Consider the following 20271-nt stretch of genomic DNA (forward strand, 5'->3'; position numbering starts at 1 on the left):
ATTTGATATGCAGGAAAAGAAGAAAGGATGTTGGTGAACATTTCATTCCAGAGGCACTGACAGACCACCATAATGCAGACAAGGCAGTGGCCTACAACTTACCTTTGACTGAGGTGTTCGGTGGAGGGCCTTCCATCCGCAAGTTCCATGGAGGGTCCCCTTGGTTGGCAAAGTCCCTCATTTTGAGATAGCTAATTGTGAGTCTTATGATGGATGCCTTGTCGAGTTGGCTGGTGATGGCTGCTGGAAGAGGCAACAACTTGGCCAATTCATAGAACTCAAAGTTTTCTTTCCCCCGACGGGAACGAGCAGCGTCTCTGGACTTCTCCTTTCTCAGTGCTTGTAAACTGAAAGCAAAGAAATGGGAAAGGGTTGTTTAGAATATGTCATTATACTCTTTAACTTCTATCACCTTGCCACCCAGAATATATCAAAAATAAATTCAGAATTCAAGATCCATAGTTAGATGAATTTCAAGTAATGTCGATGGTGGCCTCTTGTCATAAACCTAGTAAGACTAATAAAATTGTGCTTTGCTTGTGACAATGTTTCCTTCTTCCAGCTGTCCACGAACTGTGACACAGCCCTTGTTTATAAGACATAAGGCTTACCAATGAGGCATGCTGTTATAACCATAAACAATTTAAAACTCAGCTTGTATGGTCTGTGTTCCTATACCAATTCTCAAGTTGAAGATTTGTTTAATTCAACTTTTACTGCCAGGAAAATCTTTAACCACTATAGAAAACACTTTGAAATTTTTGTTTCAATTATCATCTTGTAGAACAAAGGTAAACATGGACATAAGTCACTTTGGCAGGATCAACAAAGATGATGTTCCAGTGTTCCTAGCCCTCTGCAAGGATCTTCTCACTTTCAGTCAAATGAAGAAAACATCACACTGAAAATATGGATTTCAAAATGTGTTGATGCTCACTTGATAAGAGAATACTATAATTTTGTATAAATTGGTCTGCATTAACATAGGCATAGAGTCTCTCAGATACTAGAAAATATATTGCCCCCAAAAGCCAAACTTTATGATAGCATGAGTTTTATGTTGAAAGATAAGCTCTGTCTGGGTTATTAAAATTTATAGACATTATAGACATATTGCTTCACAGAAGAGGCAACAGGTTGGATCCTGAATTTTCCTTTAACTATTCATGTGCATTTCTGTTTGAAGTGTGCTCACATTGCTGAGGGCAGGATCTGGCACAACTGAGAAGCCTGTGTGAGAGACTGATGGGAGAGTCATCTCCTCTGAGTCACTCTCACTGCTTTGCATAGGATGAGCAATGTATTCAAACTCAGACCCCAATGATGACTAACTGGATTATATTTACAGCACCAAGGAACTCATAAAATAACTGGTGATTATCTACATTATGGAACAGAGACATTTTAAATGTTTAAATCCATATCGTGGATTCCAGTTATATCAAAAGAGCAACAAGGAAGGAAGAAAGTCCAGAGAAATAATCAGAATGGTTTCAGCTGTATGGCTCTACTCTCCATAAATACACAGTGGAGAATCATTGGCCAAACCACATTGTTAGCAGCCATGGATTGCTAACAGTGGAAAAACTCATGCTCCTCACAAAGCTGAAAGATCTTACAGAAAATCTGCATAATTTAAGAAATGCCGTGAGACTTTTTGGGTTACTATTCCAACCATCATGTATGCTCACTGGTTAATAAACAGTATAGCATGTAAAATGATGAATATATATTACACAAGTAATGCTATCATTTTAAGTCATTTAAGTATCAAAAATTTGTCCTGATTCAGGTAGTAACTTCAGACAGAAACACAATGCCATATATGTCCCAATATCTTGATCATATATTAGAATCTACAGATGTTTAATATTGGCTTTTTGAAAATTATGTAAGTATAGATGTCTTACCATCTGACATAGTGTGAGTATAACCAGGATTCAGGCTAAGATCTTAGTCTAAAGGAACTCCTTTTACACAGTGTCACTCATTTACCTGAGGATAGCTACATGGGCTATGCCAAAAGCATCATGGCTTTCACCAGGTTTTCCTTCACCATGTGTGAGCAGGGAGGGGCAGTGGTTGGAGTTTAGTGTTTTGCTTTCCTTGTGTAGTTATAACTAAATACTATTCCAGTAGGTGGGTTAAGCTGACATTTTCTTGGTTCACTAAGGGCCTATGGTGGAGTCTAAAGCAGGGGTTTTAGACCCTTTAAGGTTAAGGAAGGGACTTTCAGTGAGTGAAGAGGACAGATGAGAACAGGGAAACTGGAAGCTAACAACCCTAGCTACGAGATAACACATGATTTCAGCTGGCAACTGGTAATGCCAGACTTCCAATTTTGCCATTTCTAGATTTAAAAAATAATATACATTTCCATAAGAAAATTTCAAAATTTTAATATGCTAATTGTAGGCTTTTTTTGTTTAACTGTGCATGCCAAGAATGCATGTTATGGTCAATTTTGGATCAGTGACTCGTTTTACAATTGGGCAATAATTGGGGAGGCCAATTTTGAAGGTAGTTTTACATGGATGTTATGTGTAATTTTCCTTGTCACCCAAATGATCATAAATGAATTCATTCATTATCTAATTAATATTCCTAATATTTACACTAGAAATTTTTCCATGTAACTAAAGCAAAGTGGATGATTAAGCAATTATTCTGAAATTGATATTAATGAATAGGCTTGTCAATAAACCTAGGGAAAAAATTAATCCTCATGAGGGCTGGGGATGCTAAGAGAGGGGAAAATGAATGGGGAAAGGTTGATGGATGGGCACTAAGTTAGAGTTGGCTAGAAACAAAGAACACAGTGGCAGGGATGCACACACTTAATGTAGGAAGTATACAAAACAACAGAATACTGTGCAGTAAAAAACTAGAAGAAAGGACTTTGAGAGTTTCCACCACAAAGAAATGATGAAGTTTTAAAGAGATAATAGTTTAATCTGGTTTAAAAGTTATACAATGCCTATATATGTTGAATATTATATGTGCTACCAATACATACACATGGCCTTAATAGTTTATCTATGATAAAATAAAAATAAGCAAACATTAAGACATGGATTAATTAAAGCAGTAAAAATATCATCAGGAGAGGCAAACTGCAGACTATAGAGACCAAGTAGTAGCATCGAAAGAGCTAATAGGGAAATAACCCTGTCCCTCAGGGGAGAGGAGTAAACAGGCACTAACAGCTCTGGACCCTCTGCTTAAATACTGCATTTCACTTTTCCATGCTAACACTGAGCAATGTTAATAGAGGGCTCTCTCTCTCTCTCTCTCTCTCTCTCTCTCTCTCTCTCTCTCTCTCTCACACACACACACACACACACACACACACACACACACACACACACGCAACTACTCTACCTCCCTACCTCTCTGCTCTCTTTGCCACTTTCTCACCTCTACTTCCTCAACTCTACTACACAATATATACCCCTACTTAAGTCATGTTCTTGGCCATTATCTTAATAAAGGGTTTCCATGACTCCCACATCACATCATTATTCAGGCACCATAGTTCAGAAGACTTTTGGAATGACAGTACTGTCTATAATAAGTAGTAATTGGTTTTGAGGGCAACAGCAATAAAATACAGTCAAAGGATTATAAACGCTGTTGAGACTCTGGTATAATAGATGAAACTAAAGATCTTAAGACAATAACACAGCTTGCGGATTAATCTTTTGCTCAGTTTTATGAAGTAGAGCCTAGCTATAATCAGTTCTCAAATTGAATTAAGGCCCATGTTAAAACCTAAAATAAACTTTGTTTTTGTTCTAGACAAAACATTTTGGCTGCATCCTCAAATACAAAAGCCAACATAGTGTGTGTGTGTGTGTGTGTGTGTGTGTGTGTGTGTGTGTGTACCATAAATAAAAGAAAAAAAAAAACAAGACAGAACTTCAGGTTCACAATTATTTGCTTCCTGGATATAAATGTCCCAGTGCTCAGCCATGCTCATTTGGATTCTGGGTAGAAGAAATGTAGTGCCTACTAATTCCCAGAAAAGACTGTGATGATATCAAAGCTCTTTGGTGACTGCTGCTCCATCATCTGCAGCAAGGATTATCATCATCAACAAACAAGGTCAACAAATAAGTTCAAAATACCTTAACACAATATACATATTTATCTTTTCACCAAAAACCATATACAAAGTTGTGTTTATATGTTAATTTTTCAAGAGATACATGATTTTCAGATTTTCAAATGGGTCCAATCACCCCAAGCAAAAGGGTAATGCTAAATATAAAATACACAGCTCCTGTTAAAATATGGAATGCTCGGTCAGAATATTTGATGGTAATTCTTGCTCAATGACTTATTAACTATACAAAGCTCACTTCTAATGCCTCAGTTTTTCATCTGTGAAATGGGAAGATACTGCCATGTAACTCATAAAGTATTTGTTAGAAATAAAGTAAAATTTTAGTGAAATGTTTATAGTTGCAAAAGAATACCTGTGTGATGACAGACTAATCCAATTTCACATGGACAGTTCAATTCTCTGAATGTCCACAGTGCTCATTTGTAATAAAGATACTCTTTTCACTAACATGAGAAAAACAATACCATTTTATTGCTGATACTGAGTTTCTTTTCTGTGTAATATTTATTATTCTTAGGCTCTACCTATCATATGCCACAGGTATACTTAATGAGGTATTCAAATAAATATGTACACATGTATAATTAATATTGTAAGCTTGAATGTTTATAAAAAAGTTTCTGAATAGAATAATGAGTAGCCATTTTCAGTGCACCAAAACATAGTATTCAGCTGAAGGAGAAGTAATTTTGTTCATTTATAAAAAAATGAACATGCAAAGAACTATGAAGAGAATAGATTACTCAGAGAGAGCAAAATATGTATGGAAAATCTTAAATTGTGATGGTAATTTAAATAAAAAATGCACATAGGTTCTCTTAAAAGGAAGACTGTCTTTCAAAATATCTTCCAAAGCTCACACTCCAAATGTTCCCTGAGACTCAAATCCAGGACCACGGAGAGCTCAAGAAACCAGGAAGTATGGTTTGACAGAATTTACCCCTCAGCTGATGAAATAGAAGAACCAAATCACAATTAAAGAAAGGGCACTGTGTCACTGTCTGTATCCAAATGCCAATGCTATAAAATTGATCAGAAGCCATGGAACTGGCTTTGAGTATCTACTGCTTATTGGGATGCTTGTCCATTGCAAGGGAAGATAACATTTTGAATTGATTATTCATTAAATTAAAAAGAAATGGCATCTTTTGAGGCCAATCAACATTAGGCTCACAAAATTGATTCCTTTTGGTTTCAAAGTCATGAAAACAGTTAAAATGATTACTGAACTGATACAATAGGGTATCCATAGAGGCCAACAATAACAAAAGTGAATGTAACAGTCTTAGAAGACCTATAGGGAAACACAGGAATCCAAAGCTGTCTTCCTTGCAGTGATCGCTTCAGAAGCAAGCCTTTACAAACTGTTTTTGTAATGTAGATGTGTTGATCGCCTTTCCTACTGACATTCTCCATATAATGATGCCCCTCTACATGGAGACCTTACCACTAAGCCTCAGTCTGAACACCTTCTGCAAAGTTTTACAACCTAACATCCAGTCTTTCTAAAAGAACATGGCAGGGTTCGGATCTCCCACAGAAGGGGAGTACAGGTGGGGTGGAAACAGCTTTAAATTTTGCCTTTAAAAGGTACTTCTAAGGAGCCAGACAGGCAAGATTTTATGGATTTTCCTACTTATTTTCCTTAGGAGAACCTAGCACTACAGACTCCTACTATTTATCAATTAATTCTGGCATGCAGCCTCAAAGGAAGAAGACAGACCTGTATTAAAAATGCAGCCATCAAAAATTCATCAAAGGCTTCAGCATTTTAACTCATGAACCTTTGAACACCGGCACACCTGTCAGATCTCTGGTCAGAGTTAATGGTGAAACCTACAGTTACTCCAGTACCTACACTTGCCCTGGCATGAGCTGAATGAGGAGGCTTTGGGGGAAAAATAGATAACGATTCCATAAGCATGCTGGCCCTTCCTTCATTACTGTTAATAAAATAGCCCTCCCCACCCTGACATCACATAGAATTCAAAGTCAATCGAATCAGTTTGCCACAGAATAAATGCAAATACAAGGCAGTATAATTGAGAAGTTGTTACACAGCTATGACTTGGCAGGAATATGAACAACAAAGCTCACAAATTGGAATATTTTAAAGTTCTTCAAGAGAAGGCAATCATTTCAGAGATCTTTAGCACATGCAGCAAGCTGGGTAGTATATGCTAGATATTAAAACTGGAACCTCCAGTTCAAGGTAAGAACTCGGCTGCCTAACTAGTACACTGTTCATAGCTGTCATCATTAATTTATGTTAGCCTCTGTAAACATCAGGAGTATAATAGGCCAATTTCACAACTAAATATAGATGCACATTTTGCCCTTATATAAATGGCAGATTGCCACTGTAGATCATCGCCACAGCAACACGTCAGTAAAGATGCACTGTTTGATGGTCTGATGCGCACACAATATATAAAACCAGTTGTAATGGTTGTTTGGAAGCAAAGTGTAACAGCAGCAAAATTTCATTTGTTCCACAAACTCAGGATATATTAAGCTTGGCTGAAAAAGACTGCTTGATGTGCTAAATTAGTTTGACCTTCATTTTTGCTTTATTTTTCTCATTTAACATATGAAATGACCATTATTTTTCCTCATGTAAGAAAATATGAAACTGATTGCTTTTAAACACTGTCAAAAAAAAGAAAGCCTGTGGCCACTAACACTTGATCAAGTATCAAAACCAAAAGACATGCTTATGGTTTTTAAGCTAAGATATATTCTGATGGAATAATCGTGACCCTTTTGACTTGTGGTGAAGGAGATCAAAAGAGTAATTAAAGGCATTCATCTACATGCCTTCCCCCATCTCCAGAAAATGTCTTGTGTATGTTTGAACTTAATAATTAAATTAATTGGTTTTAGCCAATGAGTGCTTTTCATTCTTAACACGTTAAATAAGAGGATTTTATTTCAGAATGAGTCATTAGAACAGTAATAAAGAAAGCTAAGCACTCTGCCCAGCCCTTTCCAACTAGTGTTCACTGGGCTTCAAGTAACCCTTGAATGAGCCACAGCAAGATCAAGCTATTCACTATGTGCTTCCTTGTGTGCCCTAAACCTTGTGAAGCAAAGTGTTTTGTTCTTTAGTTTTTTTTTTTTCTTCTCGTACAACTTCCATGTACACAACTGGAAGTTCCAAAATAGTGGAAGACCTGCAGCTTTATCAAGTCATTCCTCCCCACCCAATAAATAGACTTTACCTTGGGGCAGCTTGTATATTTCACACCTTAAATTTCTATTTACCAAATCAGCTAATCACTTCACAATTGAACTCAGAACAACAACAAAAAAATTATCAATTAAAGTGGTTGAAACTCCTGCAAATTATCATTTAGGGATGAAGTAATTGCTTTCATCAGGGCAGAAAAGCCCGCCAGAACAGAAATGTCACTTTAGATTAGTGTTCTCACTCCTGAAGCTATGGATGACACAGCTGATATAAGACTAAATGCCAAGACCAATCAATTGCTTTTGTGGCTCTGCTCTGAGCTGCTGTAAAAGGGGCCATTTTCTAGGATCTACTCTTCATTATAGTAAATGCTATCTCCTTGGTAACATAATTCCATTTCTCATAAATTCTGTCTGAGAGCATTGTCCTAACAATGGATGTTTGTGGAAAAGAATGCTGTTGGTTTAATGCACGGAATCAAGTGTGAATGGCTGTCAAACTGCTGGAGTTTACTAGTTCTTAAACATAAATTGAAGTCCTACATTAAAAAGAATTCTTGGGAGAAATGAACGTCCCGAACGAGGGGAAGGTACTAAATTTGAGGGCTCTGTGCACTGTTCCAGGATTCTGACCATTCAAGTATTTATCTGTACTGTACATTAAACCCGTCAGTTCACAGTAGCAGTGAGGAGTGGCTGAGAAATCCTGCGCATGCCTTCTCAGCAGTGCGGTTTGCAAATGTGAAACCTCAGAAGCAAATACGAACTCATTAGGCCACTGCATGTGCTTTGTGAATAGCCACAGAGTTTAAAGAAAAAAAAGAAAGGTATTCTTTGAACAGGGCACTTCCTAGAAAGCACCCAGATCTTAATTGATAATTGTTCACCCCCTGAAGTTACGAGGATCTGGATTGCAGGCTCCAATTAAAAGGAAATTGAAGGAGCTAACACAGTGAGAAGGCAGCAATTCCCTGCACTGCTCTCCTCCGGTCTGAAGTTTAGAAAGAGATTCAGGATCACGGGTCTTTGCCTGACATGGGATAAAGGCTTTCTCCTCCTGGTGAGCACACATGTGTAACTTCCATTAATCGTAACAGGAGGCGTGAGCACACATTGAGAAGATGCTGCAGCTAAACATTTGGAAGGGTTGGAGGACCTCTGCTGCAAGGCAGAGGAGAGAGGAAGGTGGGCACCCTTTGGCTGAACAGCCTTTCCTGCCCCTGCAAACAGTGCTGCTAGAATCTCTAGTGTTCCAATAATGTTAACGGTAGGACATGGCACATGTTATTTCTGCTTCATAAAAGTACCCGTTACTATCAGAGAACAGCATGGAACGGAATGTAGTAATAAACACTAACAGGTTTGAATAGTTACTATATTCTAGCCAGTTTCAAAGTGCTTGAAAAAAGTCTTCAAGGTGGCAGGGAGCCAGGAGCCAGTGTCAGTGACTAAGTACAGGAGATAAAGCAGACAGATCCAACCAACACTAAATCATGGCTATTTCAATCATGCCATTTTTGTTGCAGGTGAGATGGGACAGCAGTCTGGGTTTTTCTCCCAACTTTTCATACCCAGGGAGTATTTTTGGCTCAGGTAGGGCATTCCCTGGGTGCTGGACTTCCTGTGCTACACACGGGACAATCCTAGATAAACCAGGAAAACTGATGCCTACCCTACATTGGGATTCAAAGTGGAAAGGGAAAGTGGCTTGTATATGGTAACACTTGGCAAGGAATACAGCCTAACATTTCACTAGAGCACCATTGTGCCTCTCTGCAGGAATAAAGATGTCATGACCCATTTTTCCCTACTGAACATATATGACACCAATAAAGCTGGATTTAATATATAATCATCTGCATAAATTCCGTAAGTCATAAAAACTTAATTCTTTGATGAAATATCCAACAAAATCCCCATTTTCCAGGCTTCTTATTACATTATTAATTGCTCAAATCACAAACCCAGTTGATTTGGAGTTCAAATTGAAAATGATCTCTTTTTTTTAAAGATTTTATTTATTATGTATACAACATTCTGCTTCCATGTATATCTGCACACCAGAAGAGGGCACCAGATCTCATAACGGATGGTTGTGAGCCACCATGTGGTTGCTGGGAATTGAACTCAGGACCTCTGGAAGAGCAGTCGGCGCTCTTAACCTCTGAGCCATCTCTCCAGATCAAAAATGATCTTTTTATAAAGAGAAAATTCACTTTTCCTTTTAGTTTCCTTCAAGTGTGGTTTCAAACCCTCTTGGAAGCACAGCTAAGTGACAGAGATTCTGAAAACTTTCAAGTTTTGTGTGACACCTTTGGAAGTCAGGAAGTCTGAGGGTATTTAAAAGTTATGACCACGTGACCACAACACACACAAGCCATGCTTTACTAACTAACATCAGGAAACACATCTACATAGTGGAACTTTCTGCATTTCTTTGAGAAAGGAACACTGCTGAGTAAAAAGACCACCCTTTCTTTAAGCACTACACTCAAATATGAAGTCCAACAGACAGGAGGTAAAAACCTACATGTTTTTACCCACTAAGGTGCCACTTTTTAAAGAGACACAGGTACTTTACAAAGAAAGATATAGGAAATTCCTGCTTGCTCCTAAACATTCCACTCAAGAACCATATCCTTCACAGAATTCCCATTCTTGGAAATTTTTCAAAAAAAATGTCTAATCATCTCATGAAAGTCTGACTAAGTAACAACTATTTAGAGCCAAATGTGGTTATATGACATGGCAACAAACACCAATGTATAATGTATAAGTGCATAAAATAAGGATACAGTAACCCAGCAGGTTTTCTGATTTTATGGACTTGCGAATTGCTTATGTTCATTAAAGACTTAGTCCCCTTAACAGTGGCATTATTTTAGGAGATGGTGGCAACTTTAGTCTAGCTAGATGGAACCAATCACTGGAGACATGTCATTGAAGGTTATCTTGTTCCTGCCTTTTACTGTTTCCCTCTCTGCTTCCTGAATATTCTGAGATGAGCAGCTCTGTCATGATGTGTCTTTGTCATGACTCTGCTTCACAACAGGCACAGAACCCATGTAACCATCAAGCCATAACCTGATACATCTGAAATCATGACCCAATATGGATCTTTCCTCACGTAGTGTTTTATGAAAAGGCAGACTAACACAAATAATTAGTGTATTGGGTGTGTGTATGTGGGGATGTCTATTAACTCTTCCTGAAAATGTGGTTCAGGACTCTAAGGGATAAACAGACCCCAGGAATGGGAAGTGGCATGAACTCCCGAGCTAATTGAGAGCATGAGGGTAGGGGAGAGGGTGCTGCCACAATAAGAGCACAAGAAGAAGAGGAGAGGAGAGGAAATGAAGGAGCAGAGATATTGAGTAGGGGGAAGAATAGAGGAGAGAGAGCAGGATGAGAGATACCATATCAGAGGGAGCCACTATAGATTCGAGAAGAGATCTGGAACTAGGGAGATCTCCAGAGACCTACAAGGATGACACGAGCTGACAGTCTGGGCAGTGGAGGAGAGGATAGCCTAGAAGCCCTTCCCCTAGAATGAGATTGATGACTACTCTCTATGCTATCCTAGAGCCCTCATCCAGTGGCTGATGGAAGCAGAGACAGACATCCACAGAAATACACTGAGCTGAAATCTGGAACCTAGTTGAAGAGAGGGAGGAATGAAGATCGAAGGGGTCTGTACCAGGTTGGAGAAACCCACATAAACAGTTGGCCTGAAAAAGGGAAAGCATATCGACCCCAAATGCTGTCTGAGAGGCTAGTGTGGGAGGCCCCTGCACTCCGGGGAGCCTCTGGAGGTGGACTGTTATTTTTCCCTGGTGTGGGGTGGGGGCTTTGAGAGCCCATCCCACGTGAAGGGATGCACTCTGTCTCTGGACACATGGGGAGGGGCCTAGGCCCAGCACAGGAAGATTTGGTGGACTTTGCAGAGCCCCTGTTGGGGGCCCTACCCTGCCTGGGGAGTGGTGGGTGGATGGGGTGGGGGGTAGGTTGGAGGTGGGGGAGGAGGGATGGGGGTGAGGGGAGGGAGAGGGGACTTACACGTGAAACAAGCCTGTTCCCTAACTTGAATTAATAATAAAAAAGGGGGGGGAAGAAAAAAAAGAAAAGAAAATGTGGTTCAGAAGATTTGGACCTGAAGTGTGGGAGGAGTTTGGCAACAATTACAGATTCGTTAGTGAACCTGGAGGATGTTATCAGCAGAACTTAATGGGCAACTTTGGCAAGGATCTGGAAACCATAACACTGATATGATCGTAGACAGTGAAGACTTTGGTCATGCTATTTTATAGGAAACAATCAGTCTATTAAAGTGGACTTCACTTATCTCATGCTACTTAGTAGTATAGAAGTTGTCTACATTTTTAACCTCCTCTATAACTTCGAGAAGATTAGATTAAAGATGAAGGACAAATTAATACAGTGGGAAACATTTCAATACAGCCCAGCACTCAGGCTGCAGCACATTCCTTCTGGCTGATGTTATTCAAGTTCTTATTGAAAACACAAATCATAAATATTAAAAAAACCTATAGTTTGGCTAAAATAGGGGCAAGTTGAAGAGTTGGGCTAAGAGAAGGAGTGGTAATTAAGGCACTTTAGTGCTTTTAAAGACAAAAGAACGGATGCATGGGGGTGGGCCAAGCACCACCCATCACAGGTTTAAGACTACAAAGTCTAAAAACACTTTTAAAAACTTTCTTTTGTCAGAGAAGTGGTGCCAGGGTGCTACTCACACACTATAGCACAGAAAGATGCTTGTCCATTGTTCATTTTACCATACTCAGTTTCTTAGGCACTCTAAGCTTCAAGTTGTTCTAGTTATTATGGATCTAGCTGTTGGCAGAACCTGGCACCATCCATTGGTGCTGATCTTATCAGCATGCAGAAATGCAGGGTTTAGGAATCCTGGAGGCTTCCACAAAGATTTCAAAGTCAAATATTGCTAAGAGATGACTGGACTAGGAAAGTCAGAACTGTTGGAGTTCTGATCCTGGGCTTAGACTGACGCACAGTAACATGGGTACGAGCTTTTGTGGCTGCAGCAGAAGGTTATGGTATGAATATGAGCTGCCCCCTACAGTATTATATGCTGAAATCTTGGTCCACAGCTGGAGACACTACTACTGGAGACTTTAGGATGTGGGCTTTGACTGGAAGGAGGAAGTCAGTGGGGTCATTCTATTGAAGAGTATCCTATACCTCCCTGGCTCAATCCTGTCCCTCTTTTTGCTTTCTAGATGCCATTAGATCATTGTCTGCTTCATTTCAGGCCCAATCTCAGACTAACACCTCTGAAACCATGAGCCAATATGCCTCATTCCTCCCTTAAAGTGCTTCTCAGGTATTGGTCACAGTGATAAAAAGACTACTTTTGGAAATTTACTATAAAGACTCAGGAAGAACAAATAAAGTATTCTGTAAGATTTTACTTATATTTAAAAGTAGCTCTAAAAGTTGACAATACTCTTACGTACACACACACACACACACACACAGGGAAGCATTTACAAGATATGAGTCAGATTGTTCCAAATATTTAATCAGCACACCATGATGACATTCCATTAAAATCTGAAATACCTATAATCTGTAATAAGAGGGCAGTATCCCCATACAAAAGAACTAGTACTTAAAGTCAGAAAAGCACATGCTAAGCAAGACTTTGTTTTTATTAGTGTAATAACGATGTTGAGACAGTGTCGTGTGCACACAGTCAACTTCCTTAAGTATTTGTTGAATGATGATTATGCTGCTGCTGATCTGAATGTCCTTAAAAGTCATGATTATAAATAGTAAACAACACATCCAGTAATGGTGCTATGGAAATTAAACGTACCCGCAAATCAGTCCATGAAATGACATTAATAGAACGGAAGGGATGGGAGATGCAGTGGGAAGCAGAAATATACACTACAAACTTCCATCTCCATAAAGGCTTCCTTGAAAGAAATATGTGCATTCTCAAGGCATAGTTCCCTGACCTCCATACATTTCAGAAGTAGTTGGAGCTAATGACATACCAGCTCAGCCCAACTGAGTGTAGGAAGTAAAGAGGAGAAATCAAGAAACTGCCTAGCCTCTCTATGGTCATATTTAGAATTCCAATTCATAATCCATCCTTTCACATGTCAATCAGAGCCTCCTCCTCCTCAGTGGTAGGGACTGGGAAGAAACTTCTACAGGAGACTTCTAGATGTTCATGGATGCATATGTATCATCATAATATCAAAAAATGGACAGAGGCAGTACTCAAAGGGGGAATGGCAAAGAAATTACAGAGAAAGGGGTCAGAGATGGCAGGAAGCTTCAGATAGCTTGAGGTTGAAGTGTTAACTGATTGAGTTGCAGTGAGGACATTAGGCAGACACACCTTCTGCAAGGGAAAGAGAGCTGTGGAACCACTATCTGCCCACAGCTAAACTCCTCCTGCTTCTACTATGTGCTCCAGAAGTCTTTGATTCGTTTCTGTTTTTGTGTGAGTTTCCTTCCCATTAAGTTCCCCTCTCTGGACACCTGGAGCATTTTCACTTCCTCCTGACCAAGCATGCACATTCCCTTTCCCCTGTGAAGGAAGCAGAAAGCTTGGGTGGACAGAGGCCCATGATGTCTGTGGCCTGCTACTGTATGGCTTGATCAGAATGGTGCACTTCTAGTCAATTTCACCCACAGCAGGCAAGAGTAGGAGAGACATGCTTATGGAGAGTCTGAACAGCTTATCATCTGTGCTTTCCAGGACTCCAGGACTAACTGTCCAGTAGGCATCAGTTTGGAAAGAAAACACAAAGAGAGAGGTAGACAGACAGACAGACAGGCAGGCAGGCACACATGCACACACACACGCACACACATGCACACACATGCACACACACACACACACACACACACAGGGAGGAGAGAGGAGAGAGGAGAGAGAGAGAGAGAGAGAGAGAGAGAGAGAGAGAGAGAGAGAGAGAGAGAGAGAGAGACTGAGACAAGGTTATAATTTGTTGCCACCCACTTGCCCTATAGTCATGGAATGGTGTATGCCCAACTATACAATTTTTTTGATAATTCTGATGACATTATAAAATCAATAAGAGCAAAGAGCAAGTGATTTGTTCATTTCACTACAAATCCAATGCAAGATTACAAGCTTCATTTAGAAAATTTTTTGAGATTAAAAAAATCACTCATGATGTATTTTTATCAATATACATATATATACATATATGAACTATACATACATATGAACTGTGATCATGATGAGAAGAAGAAAAAAATCAAGCTGATGCTACACAGAAATAGTGTCATATTCTTGTATAAGGACAGAAGGACTTCCTCTTTTAACATTCCACATGAACTCACCAGGGGTTATATCATTGGAATAGCACAAATCTGAGTGGAGGGTACATATGGTTCCCCAGAGAGCCAGTACTCTAAGCACTTGCAAGTCATCAGTTGGAAGACTCTTGTGCCATGTGTGGACCACAGAGCATACAGAAAGGTGACAATATTAGAAAGTCACCTATTCATAAAGGGGAAGAGTTTTCTCCATCCTGTCATCCTAGGCAGGAGAAGGCTTACTGAGCCATCAAAGACAAGCCCATCTCAGTAGTCCATCCTCTATATGAGAGATCCTGTGTGGGACCAATATTCACATTAAAATGATTTGCCATCAAATGAACACTAAAGCAACTGGAAGAACCTCTGGAGAGGTCATTGGGTATGTCTACATAAGGAGGTTATTTCATGTCAGATATATATATATATATATATATATATATATATATATATATTCATAACTATTCACTCTAATCTAATTCTGATCTATATAATCAGATGGTAGATCACATTCTGACACCAGTAGGTATTTAATTCCCCCAGATCTGTTTACTGACCTTAAAATAAAGAGATTGTTTGCTGGGATACCTTTCAATCTGAGGAGTCACTTTTCACTTGAGTTCTTGTATAAGGTTAGTGGAGTGCTGAGGACTGCCTTTTGTGAATGGCATCACCCATTCACCTAGTTTTAGTTGGAAACCCTCACTAGACACAATGGTACTATCTCCTACAGCTCTAATGCCTCTGGTGAGTAAACATGCTGCCTGGGTTTCAGGAGGGTGAGATTGTATGACAGATAAACTCAAGCATGGAACATGAAAGAAAGCTGCCTCCATTGAAACTCCTGCTTTGGGATACCTGTGTCTTGCCCACCATTGACCAAGCAGAACACCACGCAGTTACACTTCACTGATAGTAAGTAGTAAATGCTACAGTTTAAAGAACATCTCTTATTGGAAACTCTGTTTTAAATATCCATTTTGTAGTGATGGGAAGGAGTGGTTCAGATAGAAGCTATGTTTGCATTTTCAAGAATGTCTATTTACTATTTATGTGTCCATGATGGGAGACTTCCACAGAAGCTAAGCATCTGGATCAAGTGATAAAGAGGCATATGCTGGTTGTTCTCTGGTCCCAGGCTAGGTCTAGATCATCACTCATCTGTCTTGTGAGGTATAAATGCAACAACACTCCTACCAGTCCCCAAGTGAAGCAATGTTCATACTACCTTCTAGTTCATTTGTGTTAGCTACCAGCACAACTCTCCCCAAACACAGGCTTAAATCCCACTGGGCAGTGTGATCTATAACTGACTGCAAGCTGCCACCCCACCACCTCTCCAACATGTGCTGGGCTTTGGAAACAATCACAGGTCAACACAGCATCTGAATGCAAGTGATCCACTCCTATGGGCATTACTTAGAGGCAAGTGGCTACTGGAATTATAGGCAACTGCATTAGTCCTTATGCTGACACATAAATTTGATTCTCTCTTAATCATACTCACTAGACCTACAAACAATATAAGCTGGGCTGGTAAGTGATGTCTGAAATCACTTTTAGTAGCAGAGAAAAGGCAGGAAGCCTTGTGAACCACATATGCTAAATAAAAATGAAGTCTTCTCTAAATGGCAATGTATGGAGAATTTTTAATAATGTAAACAATGCTTACATTAATTTCACTCAGCCTTTTCTGGCTTGGGGACCAATGGCTTAGGGTTTTTATTTGCTAGCAGATACTATTTAGCTCAAAGTTCTGAAAAGCCACAAACTCCAAATCTTCTGTGTTTGGGGTGAAGAATGGTGTAGGCTTAGATGGAAAAAGACTACAAAAGGAACGGAAGCACCTTCATAGAGAGCTATTATACCTGATAGGCTCCATGCAAGACAGTTGAAATGTGAGCCTCAGTATTCAAAATAGAAAGGATACAATCATATGTCTGGTTAACTTACAGGAAATAGTTCCAGAGACAATTTTACACTAACTACAGTGATTTGGGCAATTTTTTAAAATAATACCAGCCAATTTCTCTCCATTATACTCTGCTGGCAGAAAATAAAACATTTTTCTTTGAAATGATTGCCTTTGGTTTTGTTAAATCATGCATTCTGTCAACATGTGGTCACCATTTTTACATGATCTTTCTGCTTCCCCAGAAAAGAATGAATTCACAGTCTGAACCCTGATATAAATATGTAATCTTGCAACGGTTAAGGCTTCTTCGATTACTGCAAAGTGAAGAGATAAAAAATGGACTCGGTATAAAAGGAATGAAATGAAGAAAAAAAATATATGATGATGACCAAATAAGTATAAGCCTCAAACTCCTGTATCTTCTCCAAAGCCAGGGAAAGAAAATGCCTGGGATGGATCTCTCTCTCTCTCTCTCTCTCTCTCTCTCTCTCTCTCTCTGTGTGTGTGTGTGTGTGTGTGTGTGTGTGTGTGTGTGTGTGTGTGACACAAAGGAACTGTATAAAGTTCATCATTTGGAAAACACTAATATTTGAAAACACATTTGGGAACCTCCATTTATGCTCAGAGACACATGCGTGTACTTAGCTGCAGCCGGGAAAAGGTTAGAGCTGAGTCTTCAGTGTGGTCTTAAGACAGACATTATCTTGTCATTAAATAGGGACTTTTCAGGTATAATTGCAAAATGCCTACACTGTAATTGCTTCCACTCACTATGTCATCCCGAGGATGGAGATCCTTATCTCCATCCTTCAGTCTGTCTACTTTTTAAGGATAAATTATTTTCACACACGCACACAAAAAGAAAAAACTATAGATGTTTGTGTAGTTGCTCCCCTCTGAGCCTTTCCTAGTGGTATAGCCAAGAAATGCCCTCTGAGATAAGCATAGCAATGTGGACTCCCTTTGCAGCTGGAATTTTGTGAGGGCACTCAGAAAAATTTAGCTTTACTTTACACAATGGTTTAAGCATATAGTCTATCTGAAACTAATTTATAGTTTAAAAACCCCAGTGTTAAGCCTAAGAAAAAACTACTGAGATACTTCCAATAGATAAAGAAAAACATTCTTCAGTTTAATATTGAAATGGATAAAAGTATAATGAGCAAAAGCAAAGTGAGAACTTTTACGTTTTCATTTCTATTACATTTATATTTACTTTGTGTTTGCATATGCATGTTCCCTAGCACATGTGCAAACTCAGAGGCAACTCACAGGAGGTGGTTACCTCCTTCCCACATGTGAGTTTCAGGAACTAAATTCACATCGTCAGGCTTAGAGGTAAATGTTTTACCAGCTGAGCCATCTCTACAACCACAAAGTAATGAACTTGTATGAAAGTCATGGGAAAGCAATGCTCACTCGTCCATCCTCTACAATGTAGATCCTGTAGACAGCCAGAAAGAAAGCTGAAGCGGCACAACCAGACTCAAACCCTGCCAGACTGTGTAGCTTTAGGTGGTGTTCACTTGTTACCCTTTCTTAGACAGAAAGGAAATAACATAAGTTAAAATGTAAGTTCTAGAGAATGCTGCTTCACAGAAATCCTGCTATTCACTAGTAAATGGGACACATAAGGAATATTTCAACTCTGCTTGTGAATCATTTAAGACTGATATTGTGATCACTTAGTCAAAATGCTAACAATGTCTGTCTCTATCTCTCTCCCTCTCTCTTTCTCTTTTTCCTCCCCTCCCAACCACACACACACACACCACACATAAACAGCAACTATAATCCCTTGGGTGTTTCATGAAGAGGCTACACCTTCATCTTATTCTCTGTGCTTTCCATATTTCCATTCTATATTGTGTGTGATGGCATGAAGGTGTGTGTGTGGGGGGGGGGGTGCGTGGGCACGTGCGTGTGTGTTTATACATGTGTGAGTGTGTAAGACATGACTTATGTTGTGGCTAAACCTTTAACTATGTAATAGAGACCCAGTGTCCATCAGAATCCCACCATCATCAAAGTTGGGGAAGTCCTGGTTTCTAGGAAGCAGCAACACAGAGCAGGGAAGGTACTAGACAGCTGACCTTAGGCACATGCTTCCTCTGGACCTCGTGTTTCTAATAAGAAAGATGCATGGTAGGGGTATTTGTTGGATGTGTCTGAAATCTTTCCTAAACTCTAAAACACCTTATTTTCACTAAGAACTTTCCCAAGAAAGATAAAAGCAAAAGAAGGTATTTTGCTTGACTCAGAAGGAACTATAATATTGTTAGGTAAGGATGCTCTACTTTCCAATAAACTATCAAATTACAATGCAGACAGCACCACCCACTCTGCAAAAAGAGCTATCAAAAGCTAGACAGGGCTCACTCAGTATACAGTGCAAGGACCACCTGCCACTCTCTATTCAGGGATCAGTGTTCAGGCCACTCCAGCTGTCTGAGCTCAAGCACACACCTAGAGGCTATTGATTTTAATTATTAAATAAATAAATAACATCCAAAATAGTCTCCTTTCCATTTCTTATTAGCCATTGCTTAGACAAAGATTTAATGAAATACCTAATAACTGAGCACTTAGTATTTTCTTCATTGTGTACTAATTAATTGCCTCATAGTTTCTCACTGAATACTTAAACAACCATATGGTTATGCATTGCTGAGACCAAAGGGGCAGACAGTGGTGACATAACTTGCCCAAAGTTTCCTGGCAAGTCGCTTGCAGAGGCAAGGTTCAAATCCAAATGTTTTGACCTATGAAGTGCTGGTGTTCAACCCCAGTAAACATGGGTAGGTGAGTGACAGAGTAGAAAGAAGAGATGCGGACACTTTTATTTTTAATCACTGGAAGTATGGGAAGGTGACTTTGAAACCATGGGAATAGTTTAAAATAATCAGAGAATTTAAAGAATCTTTTAAGATCCCAGGATTTGATTTTAGGATCTGGATTGTTGTAGTCAATTTGTATAGTCTTATTTTAAAAAACAAATGAGTTCAGGTTAAAAATAAAATAACATGATTGTTTTGTTTGGCCTCTTGCTACTATCATAAGCATGGCTAGCAACACAATTGAGAATACTGCGAGTTTTGGGATGGAATTAGTTGAAGCCTTCCTAAGAGTAATTTTAATTTGGTGTTTTAAGCCAAGTTCTGCTTGATAAATTATACTTTGCATGGTACTTCTGAAAACCAGAGCAAGTCAAGGGTCTGACTGGCATTTTTAAATCTTTTCAGATTAAAGTTGGACCTAGTGATTCTGTTGATGTTAGTCAGGATATGATCCAAAAACCTAAGTGTTATTGTTTCCTAAGTGTTGCTGTTTCCTAAGTATGGTGTAGGGATAATCCATGACACCCATCAGAAGACTGGCCCGAGGGAATCTGTGTGTGTGTGTGTGTGTGTGTGTGTGTGTGTGTGTGTGTGTGTGTGTGTGTCTGTGTGTGTGTCTGTGTGTGTCTCTGTCTCTCTCTCTCTGTCTCTCTCTGTCTCTCTCTCTCTCTCTCTCTCTCTCTCTCTCTCTGTGTGTGTGTGTGTGTGTGTGTTTACATGTGTGAGTACAAATGCACAAATACAAATCGAGGTTGGTCCTTTTTTAACCTTGCTTGAGACAGGGCCTCCTGTTGCTTGCACTGTCCATGCCAGGCTAGCTAACAGGAAAGTTTCTGAAGAGTCTCCTGTCTTTGCCTCTCATCTGG

The 20271-nt window shown here is 39.4% G+C and overlaps 1 protein-coding gene across 6 annotated transcripts in view; it reads right to left on the reverse strand.

Moving 5' to 3' along the window:
- The window catches only part of LOC100759473 (neuronal PAS domain-containing protein 3), a 794410-nt gene that overhangs the window by 557321 nt on the left and 216818 nt on the right, over positions 1-20271 (reverse strand). For all 6 annotated transcript variants that reach the window (XM_035445687.1, XM_035445688.1, XM_035445686.1 and 3 more), the window contains one exon: positions 103-347. In XM_035445687.1, coding sequence (XP_035301578.1) covers positions 103-347 — 245 coding nt within the window. The remainder of the gene's footprint in view (positions 1-102; positions 348-20271) is intronic.

This window comes from Cricetulus griseus, chromosome 5, assembly GCF_003668045.3.
Source record: "Cricetulus griseus strain 17A/GY chromosome 5, alternate assembly CriGri-PICRH-1.0, whole genome shotgun sequence".
Lineage (NCBI taxonomy): Eukaryota > Metazoa > Chordata > Mammalia > Rodentia > Cricetidae > Cricetulus > Cricetulus griseus.